This window comes from Rhizophagus irregularis, chromosome 9 (genome assembly GCF_026210795.1).
Source record: "Rhizophagus irregularis chromosome 9, complete sequence".
Taxonomy (NCBI): domain Eukaryota; kingdom Fungi; phylum Glomeromycota; class Glomeromycetes; order Glomerales; family Glomeraceae; genus Rhizophagus; species Rhizophagus irregularis.
Window position 1 is genome coordinate 831,903 of NC_089437.1, and position 19,322 is coordinate 851,224.

The 19,322-nt window shown below is 27.1% G+C and overlaps 4 protein-coding genes across 4 annotated transcripts; 1 reads left to right on the forward strand and 3 right to left on the reverse strand.

Moving 5' to 3' along the window:
• Window positions 1–628: 628 nt before the first annotated feature.
• On the reverse strand, window positions 629–2,168 carry OCT59_029212 (uncharacterized protein; the record flags this gene model as incomplete). The annotated part of the gene is made up of 2 exons (XM_066142281.1): window positions 629–1,823; window positions 1,906–2,168. The coding sequence occupies 2 exons, from the start codon at window positions 2,166–2,168 to the stop codon at window positions 629–631; spliced, it is 1,458 nt and encodes a 485-aa protein (XP_065994558.1).
• A 2,141-nt stretch (window positions 2,169–4,309) lies between these two features.
• Window positions 4,310–5,841, forward strand: OCT59_029213 (uncharacterized protein; the record flags this gene model as incomplete). Its single annotated transcript, XM_025317027.2, has 2 exons — window positions 4,310–4,563; window positions 4,635–5,841. The coding sequence occupies 2 exons, from the start codon at window positions 4,310–4,312 to the stop codon at window positions 5,839–5,841; spliced, it is 1,461 nt and encodes a 486-aa protein (XP_025179164.2).
• Window positions 5,842–10,821: 4,980 nt separating this feature from the next.
• OCT59_029214 (uncharacterized protein) lies at window positions 10,822–12,480 on the reverse strand (the record flags this gene model as incomplete). The annotated part of the gene is made up of 3 exons (XM_066142298.1): window positions 10,822–11,221; window positions 11,282–11,496; window positions 12,184–12,480. The coding sequence occupies 3 exons, from the start codon at window positions 12,478–12,480 to the stop codon at window positions 10,822–10,824; spliced, it is 912 nt and encodes a 303-aa protein (XP_065994559.1).
• Window positions 12,481–14,505: 2,025 nt separating this feature from the next.
• On the reverse strand, window positions 14,506–16,037 carry OCT59_029215 (uncharacterized protein; the record flags this gene model as incomplete). Its single annotated transcript, XM_066142303.1, has 2 exons — window positions 14,506–15,721; window positions 15,784–16,037. The coding sequence occupies 2 exons, from the start codon at window positions 16,035–16,037 to the stop codon at window positions 14,506–14,508; spliced, it is 1,470 nt and encodes a 489-aa protein (XP_065994560.1).
• Between the last annotated feature and the right edge of the window lie 3,285 nt (window positions 16,038–19,322).

Consider the following 19,322-nt stretch of genomic DNA (forward strand, 5'->3'; position numbering starts at 1 on the left):
AAAATTTGTATATTTGCCATATTATTAGATTAATTCACTCATATTTATATTATTGACACATTCTTCCACCTCCTTCACAATATTATCAATATGTAAAAATATAGCAGATTTTGGACGTTCATATTAAAAAGAATTTAGTTATATCGAAGCGTGTGGCGTAATACTTTATATCTACCTAAATTCATTGAAATTCATTCATATGTGGTATAAAGTTTTAAAAGCTTAATTTATTGTGAAACAACAATAATATATCAATTGATTTTAATTTCAACGAAAGTGAATAAAATGAAGATTCTGATTTGCAAAGTTGCCAAAAACCCAAAATTATGACATAATTTCTGATGGATACAAAGTAAATATTAGATAATTTTATATTATATCAGCAGGGTTTCTTTCATTATCTGTTGTATTACGAATGCAATTTTTTTGTTACTTTTACTCATCTTTTATTTATCATAAGAAAATAATTTAAATAAAACACTTAAAATTATTTCTAAACACATTATAGGGTCCTTAACTGTCAGTTTCATCATATTTATTTTGAAGTAAAAGATATATACAATTTTATTAAGATAACTTTATTAAACAAAGCAATGATATTTTAAACTTTGATTTAACATAAGGATGATTAATCATTTTTTGTTATAATTTGAAATACTTCATAATCTTCTATTGAAAAGTTATCATCCGTATCCCTTATCCTTTTTTCATAGCTTAGTTGTGTACAACTACAATGATCATATTCTTTATCATCCTCACATACAAATATATCAATATCATCGTCACCAAATGTAGGTCCAAATCTATTATGATAAAATAACGCATGACTTGCATCAATTACACGGCTTAAAATTGATTCTTTAAAATTATCCTCATTTTTAAAAGAAAATATAAAACTATCTTTAGTTTCGCCCCATTTATCTTCATCTGATGTATCCCATTTCAAAGGGTTATATCCTCCAATAATTTCTTCGGTTTCCTTTATTTTAATGAATGTTACAGTACTAAGAATATTATCACATGTTTCATGAAATTTTTCAGGAGTAAATCCATCTCGGCTTCCTCTTAATAATAATTTAAATTTATATGGTAAATATAATTCTCTTGTATAAGCAAATTTACTTTCAATGTCTATTTTATCGATCCATCTTGAAATCAAAGATGCAATATTTATATTAACGATTTTTGAATCAATAATTCCATTAATGTTTCTATATCTAGGAAGTGAAATATTATCATTCGGTACACTATTAGAATCTAAATAAGACTTCAATAACTCTTCATAAAGTTGATTCCTTAAAAGTTTTTTATAAGGTCGAACCTTGTGAAAGAAATCTTCAGATGAAAGGCTAAAAAATCTTATTAAAGGTAAACAATGTTGCAAAGTATTTTCCATCATTTTGAAATCATCATCTGACCAAGTTGTAGGATCCGGAAGAAGTGTAGGATTTTTTACAAGACTCCATTTTAATACTTGTTCCCAAATTTCAATTTCTTTCATTTGTAAATCATCTCTTTTAATGAGTGAAATCAAAGTTTTTTCAGAAAGTGAAGTAAAATCAAATGACTCGAATATTTTTTGAGGAGATTTAGCCATACAGTTTGTACAGAAATTTTGAAGTTCTAATAAAGAATTAGATTGAAAACTCGTTTGATAAACAAGTCCAAAATGTTGTTCCATCCATTCGTAATCATTGTTAATTAAGTATTCCTGTAAATAATCAACTATTTCTTGAAGATAAAGTTGATCAGCAGCGACTAATACTCTTAAAATCTCTAAAGGTTCTTTCTCATTTAACGTAATTATACCACCATAAATATATCTATACAGTATAATAAAAAGATTAGTACATATTAAATATAAATGTTTTAATTTTTACAAATTATTAGTAAATTATAACTTACTTCAAAATAATTTGAAAAATTTCTGGTGAAATATTTGGAAACTTAATATGAACCAAGGTACCATCGTTATTCTTTTTGTTCTTTTTGTTAGAAGCCAAAGTTCGTCGTAAAAATGGAGAGCGATAACATAGGACAATCATATGTGCACGAAATATTTTTACGTTCGGATCCTCACCAACTTCAATAGTAATATCATAATACTCATTATCTTCTAAAACTTCAATGTAATTTTGACTTAATTTTGAAAAAAATTGTTTGGACATTTTTATTCATAAGTTTGCGAAATACGAAGGTAAAGTGGAGAAAAAAAAGAAAAAAAGAAAATGCTTGTTACGAATGTGAATGTTATACAAATAAAAGCTGTCCATTTTAAGTACTTATGCTACCCATATTAATACTGATCAACGGATGATTACATAAAAATAAAAAAAGTTACATGTATTTGCTAATATTCGAGCTTAAAAATAAAAAAAATACAATATCTCTTCAATTTTAAATTCGCAAGGGAATTAATTAATTTCAACACTTTATTATTGTCATTTTTTTACGCAGAAATCGATTTTATCAATTGATCTTAATAATTTTAATTTTAATACTTTACAAAGCTATTATTATTTCACAAAAATTTTAATATGAACTAAAATTTAAAATTTCTTGTCATACAAACAAATAAAATGCAACTTATCAGTTATTGTATTTTGATTATAAAAATTACTATAATGTCTGCAACAATTTTGCGGATGCTAATAAAGATTCATAAATTACAAATATATTACATATTGTGATTCGTTCATACATTTCTTATTGAAAGTAAAATGGAAATATAGATAATGTGTGAGATGTTATATCTACCTAGATTCATATTTAATTATACGATTTAATTCTAATTTCGGCATAGCAAAATTGGTTTTATAAATCCGAAAACAAAGAAAAAATGATCAAAGAAATATTATTATAATTCGGTTTTCGTCGATTAAATAATTTCTAGATTTATGCTTATTTGACGGTATTAATATATTAATGTTTAAAAATTTGTCTGACGTTTGTATAAATAATATGCCATATAATTAAACCCGTGACAATCGTGACATGCCTCCGCCTGATCTATTTATGGTCAAAAACTATTCTAATCCAATTTCGGTTAATGAAATTTTACCTTGATTATTTTGATTATTAATTTTTTTTGTCAGATTTTTTTTTTTCACTTTTTTTGATTCAAACCGAAAATTTTGTTTTTCCTAAACTGAAAAATTTTTTTTTTATTAAATTAAATAATCCTATTGTTTTGGTCTTTTGACCGTTTTTTTTTGTATTATTTTTTTTTTCGATCTTTTTTTTTTTAGACCGTAATTTTTTTTAAAAAAAAATTTTTTTTTTGGATATTTTTTTGTTTTTTTTCGGATTCCTTTTTTGAAAATTTCTTTTTTTTTAAACTTTATTGTTTTCTTTCCCCCAAATTTTTTAATTTTTTTAATTTTTAATTTTTTCTTTCTTTTCCTTTTCGCTTTCTTTTTTAACCCGATTTTTCTCTTTATCCCTCTTCCAAAATTTTTTTTTCAGTTTTTTTCAAATTCTTTAAACCTTTTTTCTTTTTAAAAACAAATTTTCAGGTTTTCCGACTCACTCTTTCCTTTTTCGGGTTTGTTTTTTCTAAAACTAAAAATTATTTTTTTCCATATATTTTTTTTTAAATTATCGTCATATAAATATATTATTGTTTATTTTGTTTTTTACTTGAATCTAGATCAGTGATCATGGTGTTACACCGTTACGGTCAGTGCCTTTTTTTCCGATTCTTATTAATAATAATTATTTTTCCTAATTACCGTATTTTTTTGCTAAAATTATTTGTTCTTTCAAGTAATATAATAAAAATAAATGATTTTTTTATTTGAATAAACGTTTCGCATGATTTTTTAGTTATCATATATTTTTTTATTTAGTAAAAATAAAATTGGTTAAATTGAAAATTACATAGATAATTTTTTTAAATGATTAGTATAATACTTATTTTAATATTGTTCATTTCTAATATTTCTAATAAAAAATTATTTTTATCATTTTATTATATAAACCAATATTTTTTTAAAAAAACACAATGACTATCCATTTAATCAATAAAATAATCAACAGATTTTTTATTTATATCTCTACTTATTTATATAATATTTTTTATGCACATAATTTATTATTTTATTTATTAAAAAACATTAATCACGGTGCGAAGCAACGGTGACTACTTTTTTACGCCAATTATGATGGGAGGACAGTGTATTATATGGTAAGTTAATTTGCAAAATATGGAAATAAGTTGGTCAGCTGATCATCATTCAATCATAAATTCACAGATTTTTTTCATTTTTTTAAAAAAAAAATTTTTACTCTCTTACTTTTACAATTTCTAATGTCTAAACAATTTTTTCCGAGTCTAAGTCAAAATTATATAGAAATTTTGGAAGATGATGAATATTATGATACTACTATTGAAGTTGGTGAGGATCCGAACGTAAAAATATTTCGTGCACATATGATTATCCTGTATTACCGTTCTCCATTTTTACGACGAACTTTATCTTCCAACAAAAAAAATGATAATGATGCCTTGGCTCACATAAAATTGTCAAATATCTCACCAGAAATCTTTCAAATTATTTTGAAGTAAGTTATATATTAAATTTATATCATATTCTTAAATATTTTGTATTTATATAAATTTTATTATCATTTAGATATATTTATGGTGGTGTCATTTCATTAAATGATCAAGAACCTTCAGATATTTTAAAAATTCTGATTGCTGCTGTTCAACTACTTCTTCAAGAACTAATTGATTATTTACAAAAATACTTGATCGAAAATAAATCTGGGTGGTTAGAAAAACATTTTGAATTTATTCACCGAACAAGTTTTCAATCTAACTCTTTATTAGAACTTCAACAATATTGTACAAATTTTATGGCTAAATCACCTGAAAAAATTTTTGAATCACTTGATTTTACATCTCTTCCTGAAAAATCTTTGGTTTCGCTCATTAAAAGAGATGATTTACAAATGAGAGAAGTTGAAATTTGGGAACATGTATTAAAATGGGTTCTTGAAAAAAATCCTACACTTCTTCCGGATCCCACAACATGGTCAGATAATGATTTCAATATGATAGAAAATACTTTGCAACATTTTCTACCTTTAATTAGGTTTTTCAGTTTATCCTCTGATGAATTTATACAAAAAGTTCATCCATATAAAAAACTCTTAAAACATCAACTATATGAGGAATTGTTGAATTCACACTTAAATTCTAATAGTGAACCAAATGATAATATTTTACTTCCTAGATATAGAAATATTGATGGAATTATTGATTCAAAAATCGTTAATTTAAATATTGCATCTATGATTTCGAGATGGATTGATAATGATATTAAAAGCAAATTTGCTTATGTAAGAGAATTATATTTACCATATGAATTTAAATTATTATTGAGAGGAAGTCGAGATGGATTTACTCCTAAAAAGTTTCATGAATTATGTGATGATAAACTTTGTACTGTAACATTTATTAAAATAAAAGAGACCGAAGAAATTATTGGAGGATATAATCCTTTAAAATGGAAGACATCACATGATGATTATGGTGAATGGGGCGAAACCAAGGATAGTTTTATATTTTCTTTTAAAAATAAGGATAATTTTAAAGAATCAATTTTAAGCCGTGTAAATGATGCAAGCTATGCGTTATTTTATCATAATAGATTTGGTCCTACATTTGGTGAAAGTGATATTGATATACGTGTGCTACCAGAAAATAATTCAAAAGAATATGATTATTGTTTGTGCCAACAAGAAAGTTATGAAAAAGAAATAATAGATACGGAAGGTGTCTTTTCAATTGAAGATTATGAAGTATTTCAAATTTTAAAGAGAAGTGACGATTAGTTTATGATTTATGTTTTAAATCGAATAATAAAATATTTTAAATTTACTAAGCTAAAAACTATTTTTGCATTAATATATTTTAACAACCAATAAACTAAATTTCTATACCCTCCATTTTTTTATTGGCTTATTATAAAGTTTTAATTTATGTGATTTACTTGGGTGCATTAGTATGCCCTAGCAAAAGCGACCTGTATAGTACCGATCACCAGACCCAAACTCTTATATTGGTATGGTGATGTGATCGGTGGATTGTTGGGTTGGTGTCCGACGAACGATCTTTTGTTTTTAGATCAGATCACATGATCAAAAATGTGATGGTACGTATCATTGCAGAGGGTAATTGTCAGTGATCATTTATACCTAACCTATACATTGCAATATAATAATATTTTATAAAATAGGTTTCTTTCGGGAAAATATACGAAAGAAACACTTTCCGATCATCCAAAATCAGGATGTCGCGATTAAATAGTTGCGGATACTGCGAAAAATGAAAAAATCGGGAAATTTTAGAAATTATCTCCATTTCAAAGGAAATTAATAGAACTCCTGCTCAGACAATCAAGTAATTATTTATAATTCAATATAGTAATTTTTTTTATTAAATTGACATGAAACCTTTTTTTTATTTGAGGTTGCCATTAAACAAAATTGGAGTTACCTCTCCTATAATCGGTACCTAGAACTGTACTTGATTGTAGACTGTCGATATTATGGTTGTCAGGATTGTTGGGGGGTCCCTGGTACTGTACACTTGGTACTACATTTTTTTTTCGTTTTTTTTTAATCATTGACTTTCGTGTTTAACGAATTATTTCGAATTGAGTGAAAAAATTAGCAAATGAACATGACGCAATTGATACATACTTTAGTTGTCAGAAAAATAAAAAAAATATTTAATTTTATTTTTATTTTTTTATATCGTTATTAGTATATAAGTATTAAACATTTTACGCTCTTTACGCATAAACTAAGTTTCGATAATGGGGATTAATTAACTATATCGTACATGATTTGGTTTTTATCTAATTCTAATCGCTAATTTCTTGAATTGTAAAATACAAAAGTACATAACTAATTATGTAAATGAAAAAAAAAGTATGAAATAAATTGACAAAATAAAAATCAATTATTAAATGTATCATAACTGATTTAGTTTGAACAAACAAGTATAAAATAAATTGGAAAATAAAAAAAGTAATTTTGTAAATTACATTATGATATATGGATTATTATTCTAATGCATCGAAAAATGTAAAAAAATTTAACCAGTGATGGGAACATTTAAACAGTAGGTTGCGATTTGGTATTGGCAACAGCGGTAGGTTCTTCTTCACCGAAGGTCTTGCAGCAGAACCCACCAGGATTAGGATACGCTTCGCTATTAGGTAAGGCGACAAGCGTAATCAACAAAATTACGAATGAAAAAATAAATCGGTTCATAATTGTTTTATGAAGATAATTTGTATTAGAAAATTATTTGTGAGTGATTATTTAGTAATTTTAATTTTTATAAATTTTTATTTTTTTTTGTGAATTGAATGATTTGTCTTTTCATAACAACCACCATCTTTTTATAATAAAAAAAACTGCACGATTTTATTAACCACTTTGCAAATCAATTTTTAAAATTTTTTTTTAGACCGGATCCGTTAATCTGGAATTCTGGATATCTGATTTCAGTAATTCGTCAATCCGGATAAACGGATAATTATCCGGATTATCCGGAAATTTATTTGACGATCTTGTACAATAATTCTGGCCGGCACTATAAATATGGCCCAAATTATTCTAAACGCAGATATATATCCGGATAAATGTATATCCGGATTGAACTTTTTTGGTTAAAATCGTGTTGGGAAAAGGGTGTGATTACGATGTTCATTAAGGCGAGTACTATGAAATGATCATAGTAAAAATTATTTGTCACTTGTAACACATTTCACGCCTACTTTTATGAATTTTCGCGCCCCTGCATTGGGTATATATTGCGGTTATTGATCGTCACGAGCATGACGAATTACAATGTACTGACCTACATTTAAAATACAGTATAACGAGAATGCTGACTTTATGTAGTTTGTTTTTTCGTTTTTTTTTAATTTTATTTGGAGGTTATAAAAAAAAGGAGTATTATAATCCAAATTGGTTAGATTAGGGTTAAATTAATAATTATTAATTTGTTTTTGATGTATTTTTTAAAGGAAATAATAATTTTACGCAGGAGCCCTTTAATTTGCCGATCATTTATGATCACGTGGTTTCATAAATTTCGTTTCTTTTTTTATGTACTTATTATAGAACCTTTAAAGCACACGTTTTATGCGTATTTTTACCTGCTCTACAACTTTACTTATAAGACTGAAAAGGATTTAGAATACTAATTTTGACTTTAAAATTTATATGCAGGTGCGTAGCAACGCACTCTCCTATATTATGTTATATGTAAACTCTTTTTTTCATTTGAATATACGTCCTACTACACTATTTTAAAAACGGCGATAATTATATAAATTTCTGTATTTCATTTAAAAAAAAAAAGATTACCGGTAATCATATTGGTAAATGGTAATCATCCAATTAATCACCTGGTAATCATGGTAATTATATAGTAATCTGGTAATCTTTTTTTTTCAAATGTGTCATACTACGAAAAGGGAACGGCAATAATTATTTACACAACGATTTCCCGACAGACGATTTAAAAAAAAGACAAGCAACAAAATATTTGGACGGGAAAATGGGATTTTGTCCGACATAGTAATTATTGCTGTTTTCAATTTAGTGCGATCACAGCTAGCACTCCTTTAAAAATATGATTATCAAAATTTTGTGAATACCCATGATATTTCTAAAAATCATTTAGAAAATAGTTGATAACCTGTGAATACCAGTGAAAATTATAGAAATATCTCAATTTTTCGAGTAGTTTACTTATAAGCAAGTTTTTTAACTTTGTGTAACAATAACAGTTTTTTACAAGTAAACTACTCAAATAATTGGGAATTTTCCATGATTTCCCCCGGTAATCATAGGTAATCAACCCTTTTCTAGCTGATTATTTAAAAAAATCACGGGTATTCAAAATTTTTAAAAATTGATTATTTTTAGGGGGTGTTACGCTTCGCACTAAATTGAAAACGGCGATACAAGTGTAGATTAAAAATTTTTTTTAATTAGCTAATAAATTATTTTATTTAGATTTGCGACTTGCCGCGTACGACTTTGTTAATAGGTTGAATGAGTTTTCTTTTTTATTTTTTTTTATTTACATATTTATAATTAAATAAAAAATTAATCGGCTGCTCCATTTTATATAATTAACCTATTAACAAAATTTTTATAAATATTTAATTAAATAAATAATTTTTATGATTGAATCTAAATCTAATCCATAATATAATAATACACACGCATACGCATTATGTCGGTGGTTGCCCTAGGTATGGCACGATTGACGCATCTCTAGTTTATATAAGAGATTCACTGTCCGTTCAGCATTAGTAATTAATAAACTCGTTTAATAAAAAAATAAATTTGTGCAACAGATATCTACTTTAAGCTTAATTAAGTTCGCATCTAAATATCCGTCCGCATAGGATAATCACCCATACCTACTACACAATCCTCCTTTATATTCGGTTAAGTAGAATACTGCATGGGATTAGTAGTAAACTTACTTGCGGTCTTACGCCTCTATTTTTTACTCATACTGCCTGGTTATTCAATTCAATTAATCCAGAGGACATTTAGATTTCTTCACATGAACTTCCTTCTCGATTTCTTCTTAAGATGAACAAGCGTAACATGCATTGGTCAGAAGAACTAGAACTGGACTTGGCTGAATAGACTCAGATGGAATATAATTCCGAAGCTTATTGTGATGAGGCATTTTTTATTGACTTCTGAAAATAGCTTAAGGATTTGTAGCTGACTTCTTAAATAGCACATTTATATCATCTTCTGCGCCCTTAAACCTATTTTCATCCTTCTCTAGTCGGTAATCATCTAGCTGAGTAATTTTATTATTTAAAGCCATTCAAATGAATTTGATCGCTTCCCATTTTGAATTATTTGAGTGATTGTGTATTAAACTTAATATCTTTAATCGAAAATAAAATATCTGGCGCAAAAAGTTATCAGTTGTATGATTAATTTTCATCAAAGAGTTTGCCTGATCAAATGATTCTCCCTTTTTTCGGTAATTTACTATAGTATAGTTTTTTGGCGCCGGTGAAGTGTTATTATTGGAAGTGCTTCACTGGCAATGGTCATAGCATTTGTTAAGTAGTTAGTTAGTCATGGATTCTTAGTCATGGATTCTTTCATTCATATAATCAAATACTACTATTCTCTAAAAAATTTTACCTTCTGTCCTAAAAATTTGCGTCCTGAACTAAGTGTTGGATTTTCTCAAAAGAATTTTTTATCATTTCGAACTATACAAAAAAATGTAGTTAAGGAAATATATTTGTTATGTTTTAAGATTCATTTATGGGCTTTTCTTTATTTAATAGATCTTTTAAAAGTTATTTATTTAATTCTATTATGCAATTTATTAGCCCAAATATAAAATTTCGATAAATGCGGTCATTTATCACATCTTGAGCATGCCCTATATCAAAAAACTAAGATTAGTTACAAAAAATAACTAAGTAAAAATTCCGTTCAGGCTGTAACCTTAGATGCAACTGGGCGGATACCACCCGGTCGTAAACCCTGCAGCGCGCACCATCCCTTCATACTTACCATATACAGTCGCCACTGGATATAACGAACCAGCCGTTCCAAGAGATTTGGTTCGGTATATAACGAATTCGATATATAATATTTATGTTATATACCGAACTGTTCGGTATATAAATTTTATCCAATAGTTTTAGCTGCACATGACCATTATATTTAAATTAAAGTTAATAAAATGCGCGATGTACTACAATATTATTTTATTAACGACTATAATTATTAACCAGCTATTTAAACATTATTATTATTATATTGGAAGTAATGAAGATCAAGCTGTTTAAGATTATTTACAACTAAAAGTTTTACTTTTTTATGTAATTTTCTTAAAACCTTTAACTCTTCATTTACATCACCAAATTCCAGTCCCTGTTCATACAAAAATTTTATAGTTTTATCTATAGCCTTTTCTGCATCTGTTGGACTCACTTTTTCCGATATAGGTGTAAATTCAGTCTCATCCATCATATCTTCCTCTTCCTTATCTGCATTTCGTATAGTATCAACTATTTCAAAATCTGTAAGCCCACCTTCCGGCATCTCATCCTCAACATGAAGGTATTCATACGCATTAAGATCACTATTTGGAAGCTGGGAAATTAACGCTTCAAGTTCATCAATATCCATATCAAAACTAAGAAAAATAGAAGTTAATGTTAATTTTAAAAAAATTATATTATATAATTTTGCATACCTATCATCAGAAAATGCTGAATCATTATCAGGAAATTCTCCAGTTTCGTTAATACTTGGTGGAAGAATACCCGTTTTCTTCCAACAGTTTGAAATCGTTTGAGAAGATACTATTGACCATGCTTCAGCCGCATTCTGTAGAGCATCATAAATGGTATAATCTGCAAGTTCTTCCACAATACCGTCCTGCACATCATCATATGCATCAATCCTATTCTGAATGAAAAGGCGTTTGTAATGACACTTAGATGAATGAATGATCCCCGCATCACAAGGCTGAAGTTTAGTGGTAGTATTTGGTGGAAGAAATTTCACATCTATACTATCCAACTTTTCTCGAGTTTCATCTAAAATAAGATGTACTGGTGCATTGTCAATTAAAAAAATTATTTTTTGTCTTTTTCGTCTCATTATTTCATTGAGTTTAAGAAGAACTTCATTAAAAATGCTAACTTGCATCCATGCTTTTTTATTCCAAAAGTAATAAACTGGAAGGTTTTTATAATTAATGTTTTTCATAACACGAGGAGTTTTGTATTTGTGAATAAATGTTAGCGTCATTTTCTCACTGCCGGTTGCATTTGTTGCACAAAATATTGTAACACGGGATTTCTCTTTTTTATGCCCTGATAGAGAATTACGTGCCAAAACTCTAGAAGGTTCCATCTTCCAGAATAGGCCAGTTTCATCACCATTCCAAATGTCTTCAGGGTTGTAAGGTGCAAGGAGCTGTTGTAAAGCAAAACGATCTCTTTCTATCGATTCAGCTGAAGGAGCACTTTCAGCTTCACCTTGCTTTTTAAATTGACGCAAACCATGCCATTTTTTAAAGCCACCTAACCAACCCTCTGAATGATGAAAATCTTCTATTGAAAACTGTTCGGCAAAATAGCTTGCCTTTACCTTCAAGATATTACCATCAATATCTTGTTTAGTATTAAGTGCGTTGTCAACCCATAAACCAAGTGCACCTTCCAGTTGTGGCCATTTTGGTCCGTGAAATTTTTTAGTATTCTCTTGGCTTTCTGTAATTGTAAGCCAACGGTCACTTTCTCTTAAAATGTCAGTAATTGTAGACTTCCCAACATTATATTTTTGCGCAAGTTCTACATTTTGGAGTGTTGGGTCTTTCTCTTTCATTTCACAGATTTCGCGCTTTTGTTTAGCAGAAAGACTAACTCTTTTTCTCTTTGTCAGCATTATCGGAACTTTTGAAGAAATTTATCCGATTCAGACTAACGGAAATTGGAAAAAGTATTTACGCGTAATGGTGATGCGATCATCTTTTATATTAGCCCATATAAGTCACGTGACAGTTCGGTATACTAAATATGCAGCTAATATATTTGGGCTAGCTATAATGAGTTCGGATGCGGTATATAGCAATTTATTATGTGATTTCGTTATATCCAATGTAGTTTATTATAAAAAAATTGGTTCTGTAAAACTTAGTTCACTATAACAAGTTTTCGGTACAAACAGGTTCGTTATAACCAGTGGCGACTGTATAGTGGCCTCCTTAATATTTTTCCTTGGCTTTCGGATCACTTTATGATTCTTTGGATTATTTAATCTATTATATATATAACAAAAGTCATTAAATTTATTAACATAATAAACTTAATTGACAATCTTTTACTTACGAAAAATGCCAAGTTCTTGTGGTAGAACTATTTCCATTTATCATTTCTCCTTGCCCTATATCAAAAAACTAAAGTTAGTTACAAATATAACTAAGTAAGATTCCGTTCAGGCTGTAACCTTGGATGCAACTGGGCGGATACCACCCGGTCGTAAATCCTGCAGCGCGCACCATTCCTTCATACTTACCATATATAGTGTAACAGCCCTTACTTTGCCTCGAATATCATATTGTGTTTGACTTAGAAAAGATTTCTTCCTATGATGTCTGGTCATTTTAAATATTTTTTGATATAGGATATAGGATATTAAGAAATATTAAAGATATTGTAGATATTAAAAAAAAAAATTTTTATTTAACGATATTATGATAATGATATTAAAAATAAACGATATTTAACGATATCAAAAAATAAAATTTAACGATGAAACTATCTATCAGATTTTGTCCTCTTTTATATTATTTTTCTCATCATGTGATATGAGTCTAATGATGTAAAAAAAAATGTAACTATGACTGTATCTATAACAGTTTTTGATTCATCGGCTTGTAATATGTAGTCAATATAATTTACTCTGACAAAAACTGTGCCCATTTTAGATTCAGTTAAGTCATAATTGTCCGGAGCGTAGCGAAGGACTATTTATTGTACGGAACTAGATAAATTTGCAGTACCGGTTTAACCCATGTATTTTTCCTTCCTTCCACCTACGTCACTATAATTTAGCCCCTGCTTATTTCCTTTTATGTTTTGTAACACATTTTTTGTAACGCTTTATTTTTAGCAACACATTTTGTATAACCATTTATATATGTATGTAAACGTATTAAGCGACGGACCTTCAACGGTTTCCGTTTTCCTAGTGATATTTAATAGTATGACTAATATACATTCAGTTATTACTTTATATTATGTTATTGTACAAAAGTATGAGTAAGACTAATTATTCATATAACTCATAATTCCTCATGCATGATTCATAATTAAAAGTTTCTTTTGGTAATGATTCAGTTTTTGTCATTCATCAGTCTGATCAATTATTACTCTAATTTGACTGTTAATGATATAATTTTAATATTCTATTAATCAGAATTAACAGTTACGTTTCCAGTCAAATTCAGTCACATTAAGCCATAATGATATTAAATTAAAATGAGTCATCTTGAAAATATAATTAATTTTTTACATATGATTTCTCACGTATTACAAGTTTACGATGTGATAATAAAATGTGATGTGACAATGTGACATGACAGTGAAAAAATCACGTGATCGCGATACTAATACGCCGACTTTACGGAAAGGACATTTATTCGTTTACCTACACATCTCACTCATAATAGGTCGCTTGAGATGTAAGATCCTAGCCACCTAGAGAGGTTTCTTTATATATCTTTTACTACACATAAATATGATGGAACTGAATAACAAGAACCTTATAACGCGAACGCGTTTGATTAATAATTTTCAAATAACTTTAAAATAACTTTATTTAAATAATGTTACAAATTTAAAAAAAAAAGAGAAATGATTCAAATAAAACAATGATATATTTAAACTTTAATTTAACAACATTAAATAATCAATCACATTTTTTTATAATTTGAAATACTTCATAGTCTTCCATTGAAAAGACATCTTCCGTATCTATAATCTCTTTTTCGTAACTTCGTTGTTCACACCAACAACTGTATTCTCTTGAATCATCATTATATACAAATACATTAATATCATCTTCACCAAATGTAGGTCCAAATCTATTGTGATAATATATAGCATTGCTCGCATCATTTACACGGCTTAAAATTGATTCTTTAAAGTTATCCTTGTTTTTAAAAGAAAATATAAAACTATCTTTGGTTTCACCCCATTCACCATCATCATCATCATCATGTGATATCTGCCATTTCAAAGGATTATATCCTCCAATAATTTCTTCCGTTCCTTTTATTTTAATGAACGTCATAGTATTAGGAATATTATCACATAATTCATGAAACTTTTTAGGAGTAAATCCATCTCTACTTCCTCTTAATAATAATTTAAATTCATATGGTACTAAATATAATTCCCTTATAGAAGCAAAATTACTTTTAATATCATAATTAATATTATCAATCCATCTAGAAACTAATGAAACAATATTTGGATTAATAATTGTTGAATCAATAATTCCATCACTATTTTTATATCTAGGAAGTATAATATTATCATTTGGTACACTATCAGGATCTAAATAAGACTCTAATAAATCTTCATAGAGTTGATATCCTAAAAGTTTTTCATAAGGGTGAACTTTACGATAAAAATCTTTAGATGAAAACCAGAAAAATCTTACTAAAGGTAAACAATGTTGCAAAGTATTTCTCATCGCTTCGAAATGATCGTCAGACCAAGTTGCTGGATCTGAAAGAAGGGTATAATTTTTTTCAAGACCCCATTTTAATACATGTTCCCAAATTTCAACTTCTTTCATTAGTAAATCATCTTTTTTAATGAGTGAAATCAAAGATTTCTCAGAAATTAAAGTAAAATCAAAAGAATTAAATATTTTTTGAGGAAATTTAGTCATAAGATTTGTACAAAAATTTTGAAGTTCTAATAAAGTATTAGATTGAAAACTCGTTTGATAAACAAATCCAAAATGTTGTTCCATCCATTCAAATTTATTATTAATTAAGTATTCTTGCAAATAAATAATTATTTCTTGTAGATCAAGTTGATCAGCAACAGCCAATACTCTTAAAATCTCTGAAGGTTCTTCCTCATTTAATAAGATTGTACCACTATAAATATATCTATATTATAAAAGATTAGTATTAAATATAAATATTTTAAAAGTTATTAAATTATAACTTACTTTAAAATAATATGAAAAATTTCTGGTGGAATATTTGGAAACTTAATATGAACCAAGGTACCATCGTTATTCTTTTTGATAGCAGCCAAAGTTCGTCGTAAAAATGGAGAACGATAATATAGGATAATCATATGTGCACGAAATATTTTTACGTTCGGATCCTCACCAACTTCAATAGTAATATCATAATATTCATCATCTTTTAAACCTTCAATGTAATCTTGACTTAATTTTGAAAAAAATTGGTTGGACATTTTTATTCTTTAGTTTGTGAAATATGAAGGTAAAAGAGAACAAAAATAAAATGTTAACAACTGAACGGCTGGCAAATGATAAACTCAATTTAATACTTAACCTTAGTGATCAACGTATGATTTACGTAAGGTGAGAAAACTTTAAAAACAATAGATATTTTTGTACAAAATTGATGATCATATCCTGAAATGCATTAAAATTCTGGTAATTATATCTTGAATTAGGAATTGGGCGCATTTTTAGTATTATTATATAGATTATTTCCCCAATTGGATATTATTAGCATGGGTGAAACTAACGTCTTTTAATTTTTTTTTTATTAGAAATGGAGATCACTTTCCCATTTTTGATCTAAATTTTTTTCTTTCCGTGAGAATGATGTTGTAATTGTTGTATTAAAAAAAAAAAATTTCAAATGAAAGTGTGAAATCAATTTCCATTTTTGTTTAATAATCTCTTTTCCGTAGAATTTCGTAGAATTAAAGTTGCTCATTTTTCATCAAAATTTTATATATATATTTTTTTTCATTTAATTAAAGTTATTAATATGTATAATTAAGATAGACAATTCTCTTTTAGGAATAAATATTAATTTTTTTTTTTTTTCAAAATAAAAAATTTATTTCTCATTTTAATCTGGTATGTAGGAATTTTAAAATGATTGACTAGTCTAAAAGGAAATCTGATTGGTTATTCAGTTATAAATAAATTCTTTATTCTTAAACGTACTTGATTTTTTTTTTCAAATAAAAGGAAAATTTTTATAATAAAAAAAACTTTAATAAAAAAAAAACCAAAATGTCAACTACTATGAGCTTCTTTTTTTTTTTTGTTTGATAGAAACAAAATTTATTGATCAAAATCTGGTACAGAATTTGGGATGCAATATTTACTTATTTAGGATGGGACCACAGTCCGCAGCATCATGTGAAGTTTAAATAAAAGGAGTTTTATAATACACGTAAAAGATTGTATTTAAAGCAACGATAACCTTTTAATGAAAATAATATTGTATATGGAAATTTTACTTTTATTGCATTGAAATATTAATTTAATTATTATTATTTTCACATTTTTAGTTAGTGTTGATAAATTTGTGCCTTTACTTTTAAATGAAATGAAGGCTCAAGCTAAACATTATTGACGGGATTTATTGATTCTTTAATTGATAAATCAGATGAATCCGGTGATTCTAATAATTTTCTTGTCATTATTTCTTCATGGCTTCACCATAAACTTATATTAGCTACTATTTTGATTGTTTTTTTTTAAAGTACATATAAAAAACCTTTTTTTTTATTTAGTTCAGTTTAGGTCAAAGTAAAAGTCTGATTAATAAAATTAACATTTATTTTAAAAAAACCAAGAGAAATGTCGAATAAAAATAAGACTAACTAAAAATGAAATATCGTACTGTAGATCATTTTACAATCTCTTATAATTCCTTATAACTATTTAGTCTTCTTATAATACCTCTCAGAAAAAGAAACGGGAGTTATTCAAGATGAAAATAACTTTCACTTTATAATCATATTGAACAGTACATTTGAATCTTATTTTCATTCCTAATCATCCTAATAACACAAATTCTCCTACATATCATCCTAGTCATCTTAATAACATGAGATTCTGAAAAGAGTAAAACTCTCTTTAAAAATACGTTTTCTAAAATATTTCTCTTTTTGTAGAAATCAGCTCCAAAGTAGACAACATTTCAAGTAAGTTTTGAGTTTTTTCAAAACTTTCTTTTCGAAACTTAAAAAAAAAAAAGTTTAATGTTTTCAGTTCAATTTTTTAGGGAAATTGATTCTGATTTGGATACTGAAATCCTGATAGGTAAGTTTTGAATTTTTTGAAACTTAAGAAAAACTTTTTTTAACGTTTCTTTATTTTTTAGAAAATTGGCTCCGAAGTTGGTACTGCAAAACTTCAAAAAGGAAAAACATTTTTTTTAACGTTTTTCTTTATTTTTTTTTTAGGAAAATGATCCAAAGTTTGGATTCTCAACTTTTAAATTTCAAATTTTCTTTTTTGAAATTTCAAAAAAAAAGTTTTCTAACTTTTTTTACTCTTTTGTAAGCCAACTCAGATATGACAGAATCGGGTAAGTTTTTGAAAATAATTTGAAGACTTTGAAAAAATGTTTTTATTACTTTTTTTTTATTTCTTTATAGGTCCCGGTTGGCCAGTCATCGAAATTAAAAGAAAGAGTAAGTTTCGTTGTGAATTTGCTTTTTCTTTCATTTCTCTTTTTTTGTAGAGACTTTGGCAGACTTGTTTTTTCTTTTTTTAGACGATCTTCCTCAGTTGTTGCTAACAAAAAATATCGGATAGCTGAAATTGGGTTCTTCGGATGTGAGTATTATTTTTTAAAAAAAAATTTTCAATGAATCGTTTATTAAATGTTTCATTTTATTTCTTTTTTATAGTTATTTTATATTTTTTTTAGGTGTTCTTTGGTTCATTGGGCGTGGGATTTTGGTGAACAGTATACATATTTTCTACAATTACTAATTTTTCTTTTTTTTAAAAAAAATGGTTGGTTCCTTGGCGTTTTGAACGTGAAATTTTGGTAAGTAATTTTCTTTTTTTTCTTTATTATTTTACGAGCATGTTTACTAATATCTCATTATTCTTTTTTTAGATGGCTTAGCATCGGAGGCGATCAGAAATGATTTGCATATGCGAAGTTTATATTTTTTCAAGACCATTTAATGTTTATTATCGATATAACATTTTACATCAATTTACATTTGCAATTAGATTTAGAATAGAACACTCTACTATTAGTTTGTAAGATACTTTACAACTTATTTACAGCTTCAAAATAAATTTATTATATAACTTTACTATCACTTTAATATTTATTCAATATAAATTGAATGTACATTTACTTTAACTTTAATATCTATTCAACATAAATTATATATATGTTTGCGTTAACTTTAATATCACTTTAATATCTATTTATTACAACTTAAATATGCGTTAATTATAACTTTAATTTGTATTTTGTGATTTCAATACTATTTTTGTACGATCCGATTAGATCAGGTGACGATCTCCCTAATATGCATCAACTTTATACATACGATTGACTTAAACTTATTGTAACGATGTGAGACCATATCGTGACCAAGCCTTGGTTATAAGGTCTATGATAAAATTTCAACTTGGTCACGGTATGGTTTCGATTTTAAAAATTTCTGCAATGTTCGTTTAACGGTATTTTTCAAAATTCCGAATTTCCTTATGAGAAAAACCAAAATAAGGCAAAAAGAAGT